Here is a 10,632-nt window from a genome sequence, read left to right as displayed (position 1 = left end):
AAATAAAAATTGTATATAAAATAAAATCTAAGAAAAAAATAAATGCTTAATTTTTCAATAAAAAATGTTTACTTTTACTAAGTAGTTTTCATAAATACTTTGTCCTTTTGAGGTTGATGATTAACATTTTCTGCAGGCTGTGCTGAAAATGTTTCCTGGCCCCACAATGGCTAAAAAATAAACAAAATTAATTTCAGACCATATTTTGTACCTTATCTGTGGAAAGTGACTTCACAGTTTAATCTGAACTCTAACATTATGTAGACTTAAACATACAGGCACCTTATCTGGACTCTAAAGGGAGCCATCAGCTGCACTGCAATTACTTTATTTATAAACCCCATCTGGTTAGAACTGGACTAGTCAGAGACAAGATTGCAGTCAGACAATACACTATACGCTCATGTTTAGTGGGTGTTATTGCATCACCGAAACACATTCTATGCAAAATCCACGCATTTCACAATTGAGCTGGTCACTTCCCTCTATTGTTTTGCTGTGGTTGTGACTTTATGTTGTCATCACAGAAAAGACATTTTGGATACAGACAAAATGTTCCATATAGAAGTACCAAAACAGTTGATAAGATGCTATCTAGTCAGCCATGTGAGGAGGAGTGGGGAAGAGATGGGTTTTGCTGGTTTCCTGCCCCAAAAAAATACATTCTCTACCAATACTTTCAGATTGGTTGCTTGAGATAAACTAAGTCAGACAGCGGCAGACAGTGATGGCTGAAAGAATCCATACAAGTCAGATGATGGTTTTGAAACTGTATGAGCAAGAGCAGCTGGAGGTTGTGTAAAAGCTCCCAACTCCAGACAGATCGTCTGCTTTGAAGCTGTGATTTATGGGCTGCTGGTGGCCGAGTCTAAACTCACAGATCGCTGTGTCTTTGATGATTTTTCAAGTGTCCACCTTCATCAATTCAACCTGAGAAACTAGTATACATGTCTGTATTGATCTGGATCTGGTCTTGAACCAGACTGACCTTAATCAGGAAAAGAGCCGCTGAGGGAAATGATATGCGTCAGCACACCTTGTATGGTCTGAGGCTTTACCAATCACATTGGTTAACAATTACAAATCAGTATTTCTATTTGTAAACCTACTTTTCTCTAAAATGTGTTATTTTTATTTTTATTTCTTATCAAGTCTAATAATCAGTATTTAGGAAGCAGAAAGTATACAAAGAACTAATATACTAAGAAATAATATTTTCTTTTTAATGCTAAAAATGTATTAGTAATATGCATTGCTAAGAACTTCATTTGGACAACTTTAAAGGCAGTTTTCTCAATATTTAGATTTTTTTGCACCCTCAGATTCCAGATTTTCAAATAATTGTGTCTCGGCCAAATAATGTCTTATTCTAAATAACATACATCAATGGAAAATTTATTTATTTAGGTATCAGATAATGTATAAACCTCAGTTTCAAAAAATTGACCGTTATGACTGGTTTTGTGGGTCTGGGTCACAATTGAACTAATTTTTAATATGCACAAGAATCAATATTTAAAATAATGCATGTATGCTTGCAAAAAATGTAAAAGCTTTTAACATTTATTGGCTGTTATGAGAATGTGGCATCAAAAATGCATTGCCAAAATGCAATGGAAAAAGTAACTTTTAATAAAAAGGATATTTATTGGTAAAGAGAATTTTTTATTTTATCTGGCATCCGATGCTCGTTTTGAGTCTTTCAAAGCATTGCAAGATGAGTCAAGTTATTGCATAAAAAGGATGCTGAAAAAAGCCCATTTTAAAGCCCATTATGTTTTCTTTTTCTTTAAAAGAAATCTGTTTTCAGGTTGAATAAAACAAATAAGCAGCATTCATCTTGATGATTTCATGACAGCTGTGAGGTCAGTCTACAATCTATTCATGATCTAAAGCTTTGTTGCATCAAACCCGCCAACAAGGTGTCTTCCATTAAATTGCTTAAATTGTTTGATCAACTTTCAAGAGCAGACCCACTTTTTAGTGAAAATAAAGACAGAGGATAAAGCATACTTTACATAGAACTTTTTTTTATCCATATCCTCCTCTTGTCAGTGTGTTTATACTCAACTTTTAGAAAATGTTGGGGTTTTTTTTCAGAAGATGTACATTCACCATTATAGAAAAAGTGTCTTTTAAAAAAGTAGCATGGGTATATTTGTAGCAATAGGCAAAAATACATTGTATGGATCAAAATGATTGATTTTTCTTTTATGCCAAAAATCATTAGGATAGTAAAGATCATGTTCAATGAAGATATTTTGTAAATTTCCTTCCGTAAATCAAAACTTAATTTTTGATTAGTAGTATGCATTCCTAAGAACTTCATTTGGACAACTTTAAAGGCAATTTTCTCAATGTTTAGATTTTTTCGCACCCTCAGATATTCAAATAGTTGTATCTCACCCAAACATTGTCCTATTCTAACAAATGTGTTTTATGACTGGTTTTGAGGTCAAGGGTTGCATTCATACTCAATAAACAGCATCTCACACTAGCGTCCAAATTGCATGACATAATTAAACAATAATAATAATACAATGCAACCATAAATCCTTTATGAACAATAACAGTGTGTCAGCTGCTCTGTGAAATAATCCATAATAAATGCACACTGGTTCTCTTTATGACTCACTGCTTAATCATACAAAGGCTCTTTACAGTGACAAATGACTAATTGGGTGATTTGGCGATCCTTTTATCAGTATTTTATCTGATAAGCTCATTAGTTCAACGTTTCACAAGCATCAGATATACTGGTGGAAATATGCTGTGCTGGTTTGCAAAAGTTATTTTGCAAACAGATTAATTGTATTATTTTGTTACTCCCCTAGTGAAAATAAATATACTAAAATGTATTTAAAATACATTTATTTTATGCTAAGTACACTACAAATACATTTACATATTACACTCTTAAAAATAAAGGTAAAAGGTTCTTCACAGCGATGCCATAGAATAACCATTTTTGGTTCCACAAAGAACCATTCAGTCAAAGAACCATCTCTTTCTTACTTTTTTATGATCTGAAGAACCTTCCTTTGCCACAAAGACCTGAAAGGTTCTTCAGATGTTAAAGTTTCTTTATGGAACCATTTAGACAAAAAGGGTTCTTCTATGGCATCGTGAAGCACCTTAATTTTTAAGAGTGTATGTACTTAATAAAAACACCCTGCAATTGTACTTTTAGTATACTAAACTGGTATATTTAAACTCTGCTGAATTGGAAAACAAATAATTTTGCACTTAATGCACTTTAAATGTGCTGAAGTCCAACTAAAGATCTACTGGAGTACATTTGATTGTGCTAAAGTAGAACTATTGCATTTAACTATTGCATATCTTGCATTTAAAGACAGATATTATTTAAAGATCGTACAATCCTCATCGATAGTGACATTAAAACAAATTTTAGGCTTAAACATTAAGAAAGTGCATTGTGCACAATTAGTACTCCAAGAGAAAGTTCAATTGCAATTTTTATATCAGTAAGTCCTGAGGGATATGTCAGTAATTATGTTAATAGACTGGTCTTGAACTATACTTAGTATGAAATAAATGCATTTATTTTAATGCAGGGACTAGTAACAGAGTAACAGATGCAAAAGCATGAAGAAAATCATTAGGTTAGTACAGGACTCCCCATTAGGTGGCCTCGTTGACTTGATTTAGGTGGTAACCTTTGACAATCCAAGTATGTGTGAGTATCACGACACATTTCCTTATTCCAGGTGTTTCGGCTAGCAGTGAAAATCTGCAGCACTCAAGTGAATGAATGAATGAATGAATTAGCAATACAGTAGCCGTCTGAAGAGAGAAAAAAAAAGGTATAACAGCGATGATCAAACGCACTCATGTATTTAACAGCCTGAGCATAAAATAAAACTTTAATTAAATTGAACGCATCATGAATCCTTCAAGTTAATCGTAATAGAATAGCAACACGAGAGCGTGCACATGCACGGAGCTCCAATGTGGCTCACAGTGCGTTTCTCTTTTTTCAACAGGGATTCTAAAACCGGACGACCTACTGTTAGAGTAATTTCTCAAACCCCTCGGGCTCGGACACGACACATCTCGTGTGAAATGTGTTTGTCATGTCACTCGACGACGCGCAGAGCTTACGCTGAAGGAATAACACCTTCATTTCGACAGGCATTCATCGAGGACGCGCGCGAAACAAGTTTTCTTCCCGGTTTATTCAAACGAATGGCTTTATTTACGGACAAGACGCTTCACAGAGCAAACACTGCAACATTACTCGGATAATTTACCTAACAGGTGAGTTTATTGATATTAGCTTCTTGTTATAGAGACTACAGTAGGTGACTTATGTGTTTATTCTCTTTAACATTAGTTTTGTCCGTTTGTTAACACAGAAATGCTGGAACAGGTTTTTGCTCATTGGAATCTGAAACGTGTCTCCTACATGATCACCATCAGGGTGAGTAAAAACACTGTGCAGAGGAATCAATTCATCTTTGGATCCCTGATGTGCCACTATGATGTTGTTTCTCTGATTGGCATGGCAGTATAACTCAACCTGAAGGATTTATTGGCACTGGGATGCAATGTGCAATGAAACATGAACTGGGAGTATCAACTTTTGTAGAGAAAATGTCCTAAAGTCAACGTTACCTGATGAAGTGTTCCAACACTTCACATCTAGCTCGCGTGATGCAGTGAGATATTAGATGCACAGGAAAATGATGGATTTGAACCTGACCACGGTCATTGACAGCGGCTTTGTGGAAAGCGACCGGTCCACGCGGGTTCTGACCGGTTGCTTTCTGTCCGTTCTAATCCTTTCCACTTTACTCGGGAACACGCTGGTTTGTATTGCTGTCACAAAGTTTCGCCACCTGCGCTCTAAAGTCACCAACTTTTTTGTCATCTCGCTGGCTGTGTCAGATCTGCTGGTGGCCATTCTAGTCATGCCCTGGAAGGCTGTGACAGAAGTAGCCGGGTTTTGGCCGTTTGGTGCGTTTTGTGACATTTGGGTTGCTTTTGATATCATGTGCTCGACGGCGTCCATCCTGAATCTTTGTGTTATCAGCGTGGACCGCTACTGGGCCATTTCAAGCCCGTTCCGCTATGAGAGGAAGATGACTCCTAGGGTGGCCTTTGTGATGATCAGCGTGGCTTGGACCTTGTCCGTGCTCATCTCCTTCATCCCGGTGCAGCTCAAATGGCACAAGGCTCAGCCGGTGAGCTTCAATGCATCTCAGAGGACTCTTCTGGCGGATAACTGCGACTCAAGCCTCAACCGGACGTACGCCATTTCATCCTCGCTTATCAGCTTCTACATTCCCGTCGCCATCATGATTGTAACCTACACTCAGATTTACAGAATCGCTCAGAAGCAGATCCGAAGGATCTCAGCTTTGGAGCGGGCCGCTGAAAGCGCCAAGATCCGGCATGACAGCATGGGCAGCAGCTCCAACGTGGACTCGGAGAGCTCCTTCAAACTGTCCTTCAAAAGAGAAACGAAAGTCTTAAAAACGCTTTCGGTTATAATGGGGGTTTTCGTATGCTGCTGGTTGCCCTTTTTCATCCTGAACTGCATGGTGCCGTTTTGCAAGCGCACCTCGGCTGGCCTCCCCTGCATCAGTCCGACAACGTTTGATGTTTTTGTCTGGTTCGGATGGGCCAATTCGTCTCTCAACCCCATCATATATGCCTTCAACGCCGACTTTCGCCGAGCTTTCGCCATCCTTTTGGGATGCCAGAGACTTTGTCCGGGAAGCAATAGCATGGAGACACCTAGCCTGAATAAGAACTGAAAAGCTATTCTTTTCCAAGTAAGGCAGGGGAGGAAATGGATTTGGGATTAAGACTCTGGGAAGAGAGCCCTCCTGCTGTGCTGGAGAGCAGGGGAAGCGATTGCGACGTCCCTTGAGCGAGGTTAATCTCTATTTAAAGCTATACTTATAGAAAGACACGAGGGTGGTCTGTGTGTTCCCAGTGTCTCTTTCAGACAATGAACCGATTATTGAAACTTGCAGAAGCAAGGGAAGGAAGTGTGGATGTTTCTTTGAATGTTTAATTTTAAAGAAGCTGTACAGTAATATTGTTAAAGCGCTGGGCAAAACTGCAATACGTTGGAACAAATGTTGTGGATTTACTGCAAATGAGTGGAGAACATGTTTGTCATTCCATAAATGTGACCCTGGACCACAAAACCAGTCATAAAGGTCAATTTTTTTGAAACTGAGATTTATACATCGTCTGAAAGCTGAATACAAGCTTTGCATTGACCTATGGTTTGTTAGGACAATATTTGACTGAGTTACATCTATTTGGAAATCTGGAATCTGAGAGTGAAAAAATCTAAATACTGAGAAAATCATTATAGCAATGCATATTACTAATCAAAAATTAGGTTTTGATATATTTACAATAGGAACTTTACAAAATATTTTCATGGAACATGATCTTAACTTAATATTTTAATGATTTTTGGCATAAATCTATAATTTGACCCATACAATGTGTGTTTTGGCTATTGCTACAAAACTGAGGGTGCAAAAAAATCAAAACACTGAGAAAATTGCCTTTAAAGTTGTCCAAATGAAGTTCTTAGAAATGCATACTACTAATCAAAAATTACATGTTGATATATTTACAGTAGGAAATTTACTAAATGTCTTCTTGGAACATGATCTTTATTTAATATCCTAATGGTTTTTGGCATAAATTGATCATTTTGTCTCATACAATGTATTTGTAGCTGTTGCTACAAATCTAAATGTGCAAAAAATTCTAAATATTGAGAAAATCACCTTTAAAGTTGTCCAAATGAAGTTCTTAGCAATGCATATTACTAATCCAAAATTAAGTTTTAATATATTTACAGAAGTAAATTTACAAAATATCTTCATGGAACACGATTTTTATTCAATATCCTAATGATTTTTAGCATAAATCAATCATTTCTACCCATACCGTGTATTTTTGGCTGTTGCTTCAAATTTGAATGTGCAAAAAAAATCTTAATACTGAGAAAATTGCCTTTAAATTTGCCGTTGTCCAAATGAATTTCTTAGTAATGCATATCACTAATCAAAAATCAAGTATTGATATATTTACAGTAGAAACTTTACAAAATATGTTCATGTAACATCATCTTTACTTAATATCCTAATGATTTCTGGACAATCTTGACCCATAAGATGTATTTTTCGACTGTTACTACAAATATTACCTTAAGACTGGTTTTGTGTTCCAGGGTCACAGTCATTTCCAATAAAATTCAGTGCAATCTGAATCGAATACATCACTGCTTGATAAATATCTATCTCATCCTCTCCACTCTCATTACATTTCCTTTACGTCCTGCCTTATTCATGAGACTTCACATTTTTTTTCCAAAACAAGAGGGCAGATGGTCAATCATGAGATGGCCGTCCCATTATTGCCATAATGAACATGTATATTGTTCTGTGGTACTTGTTCTCATCAAAGCCTCTGATTCATTATTAAACCGTGAAAGCTAAACACCACGACTAGCAGAACAGATGGCCACGAAATAAAAATGCAGATGTGGCAGAGCGCTCATTTACGGTCATCAAGTAATAGATACGTTATTGTTGAGATTGTAATTGTGTTCTGAAAGCGTATGTCCCAGTACAAAATAACACTGGATGTGATGCAATGTGTCATGTGATAACGTTGAGAACGTCTGCGGCGAGCTGAATGTAATTAATTGTGATGAGTCTGATTATGTGGTCGATTTTATGGTATTTTTGTGCTTTCACAAGACTTCATTTGGTGCTGTTACTTGTATTGTGGTGTTTAGAGAAAGATACTGATTCAGTGAAGTAGATATTTAACTTATTTGTGATCCTGGAGCACAAAACCAGTTATAAATAGCATGGTTATATTTGTAGCAATAGCCAAAATTATTAATTTTTCTTAATATTAAGTTCATGTTTCATATAGATATTTAGTACATTTTCTTCCATAAATATATCAAAACTTAATTTTTGATTAATATGCCTGTCTAAGAACTTCATTTGGCCAACTTCAAAGTTGATTTTCTAAATATTTAGATTTTTTTGCATCGTCAAATAGTTGTACAGTGCCTTGCAAAAGTATTCATACCCCTTAATTTTTTCACGTTTCGTTAGCATTATGTTAAACTGCTTTAAATTAAAATTAAATTTCCCCCCACATCAATTTACACTCCATACACCATAATAAAAGTAATTTAAAGTAGTTTAACATAAGGCAGCAACATAACAAAATGTGAAAAAAAAAAAGAAGGGGTATGAATAATTTCGCAAGGCACTGTATTTCATCCAATATACTATCCTAACAAACCATACATCAATGAGTCAGAAAAATGAACTCTTATGCCTGGGTTTTGTGGTCCAGGGTCACATGACAACTGATGAGAAAGTGCATATGTACAGCAAACATTAAGATTCATGGTGTTCAAGTCCTCTTCATTGGCTTTTGGTAAATTAAAATGTGTTTGTTCTTTCTTTGTGAACACTTCGTTTGTTACCCTATTCAAAAAATGCTCTAGAAAACACATCTCTGGATTAATAATTCCTCAGCACTCTAGCTCTTATTCTTCACTTGATGAAACTTGAATAGGAAACAACAACAGACAGCAGGAAGCGTGGCTCTCAACCTCTTAAACTTTAATTTGTTACCGTCAAGCTGTCTTGACACTGCGCAAAGCTGGCATAAATAGAGATAATAAGCTCATGCTCGGCTCAGAAGAGTTGGGAAGTCAAATTGTTTTTGTTTGCCAGCCTTTGTGAATGTGTAAGAGTCAAGCTCTCACAGCGGGGCCCTCAAAGCTGACATTCCCACTCAGCCTCAAATACAACACTCTCATATCAGACACAATAGGAAGCATATTGGATGAGTTATTAAACAGTAGACGCTGTGCTTAAGATCCAGAAACAGCAGTGCATGAGTCATCACTGTCATTTGTTGCCGTACGCTATGTTGTGTTTGGTCTATGTCAGCCGACAGGAAACAGTGGGGCCACTGTGTAATTAGTGTAATGAGGAGCATTAGTATTGTATAGCATACTTAATGGATGGATACAAAAGGTGTGTACATATATGCAATGTCTTAGCTTTGTAGAAATAAAGCCACACACTGGTGTAAAACTATTTAAGCAACGTTTACTCATTAATCGAACCCTTAAGGTGTAACCTAGGTTAAGGGATTTTATTATTTATTTTTATAATTTTATTATTAGACTTCAGTCTAAAAATGTGGTAACATCTAAATTGCATTTACACAATTATTAATAAATTAATATGTGACCCTGGACCACAAAACCAGTTGTAAGGGGTTAATTTTTTTCAAATTGAGAGCTGAATTTCTTCATTGTTAGGATAGGACAATATTTTGCCAAGATGCAACGATTTAAAAATCTGGAATCTGAGGGTGCAAAAAAATCTAAATATTGAGAAAATCACTTTTAAAGTTGTCCAGATGAAGTTCTTAGCAATGCATATTTATGGTAGGAAATTTACAAAATATCTTCATGAAACCTGATCTTTACTTAATATCCTAATGATTTTTGGCATTAAAAAAAATCTATAATTTTGACCTGTAAAATGTTTTTTTGGCTACTGCTATAAATATACCCATATGACTACTTATGGTTTTGTGTTCCAGGGTCATATTAATTTATTAATAATTGTGTAATTGTGTAAATGCAATTTAGATGTTACCACATGAAGCACACTAAAGTCTAATGTATTTGTATAGGACTTTTCACAATATGCATCATTTTGAAGCAGCTTTACAGACAGTAGTTTTATAATGTAGTTTTTTAGGTGAGAATTTCAGAGAAGTGAGCTCCAGGCCGTCATCGGCCATTCAACATTCATGACCCCGCTGAGATAAAGGTTCTTTATTGGCATTGATGGTTCTATTAAGAACCTTGAACATCCATGGAAACTTTCAAATGCAGAAAATGTTCTTTATAGTTGAAAATGGCTCTTAGATTTTTAAAATGTTCTTCAAAATGGCTCTTTTAAGAACTTTTGGAACCTTTATTTTTAACAGTTTACCTCAGGCAGTTTTTAGCTCTGATCATTCTATAGTGGTTAAACATGAGGTATAATTAGTTTTGGGTAAATCTAATGGGTAGTCTTTGGTCTCATTAATCTATTATTTGTTCCACAGCAAATTGTTTTAATTGTATTTCATTATAGTATTTGGTATTGAGCAGTGTTGGGGTAATGCATTACAAGTAGGGCTGGGTAAAAAATATCGATTCTCCGATTTTAATCGATCTTTAGTTTAAAGCAACGATATCGATTCGGGAAATCCCCGAATCGATTCTTAATGCACGTGCTCCACGTAAGAGGATATGAATATTCACCTCTCGTCCTGAAGGTGTCACTAGTGTTCCTGCTGAGAGAGTTTTCTCAACTGCTGGTGATCTAATCACAGCGCAAAGGAGCTATCAGAACATGTTGATCAGCTGCTTTTTTTGCAGAAAAATCTGGTGATCAAAAATGATAAGGCTGTAGTTAAGAACTGTTAGTTTTATGGACAGTTAGAATGTTTTGTATACGCAGACAAGGGCTTTATAATGGGCCTGTTTTGAACGTTTTGAATTTAGAAAAATGTTTTATTTCTTAAACATGTTTGAAG

The 10,632-nt window shown here is 35.9% G+C and overlaps 1 protein-coding gene across 1 annotated transcript; it reads left to right on the top strand.

Annotated features, from left to right (window-relative positions):
- The first annotated feature begins 3,982 nt into the window (after positions 1–3,982).
- drd1a (dopamine receptor D1a) lies at positions 3,983–9,481 on the top strand. Its single transcript, XM_073821115.1, has 2 exons — positions 3,983–4,281; positions 4,380–9,481. The coding sequence occupies exon 2, from the start codon at positions 4,695–4,697 to the stop codon at positions 5,781–5,783; it is 1,089 nt and encodes a 362-aa protein (XP_073677216.1). The 5' UTR covers positions 3,983–4,281; positions 4,380–4,694; the 3' UTR covers positions 5,784–9,481.
- The last annotated feature ends 1,151 nt before the right edge of the window (positions 9,482–10,632 follow it).

The sequence above is a fragment of the Garra rufa genome, chromosome 16 (assembly GCF_049309525.1).
Source record: "Garra rufa chromosome 16, GarRuf1.0, whole genome shotgun sequence".
Lineage (NCBI taxonomy): Eukaryota > Metazoa > Chordata > Actinopteri > Cypriniformes > Cyprinidae > Garra > Garra rufa.
Note: the sequence above shows the minus strand (reverse complement) of the source record. Positions and strands in the feature narration are given on the sequence as shown.

Bases quoted from the DNA above. Each gene is read 5' to 3' on its own strand.
- drd1a (XM_073821115.1), top strand. From the start codon at position 4,695: ATGCACAGGAAAATGATGGATTTGAACCTGACCACGGTCATTGACAGC.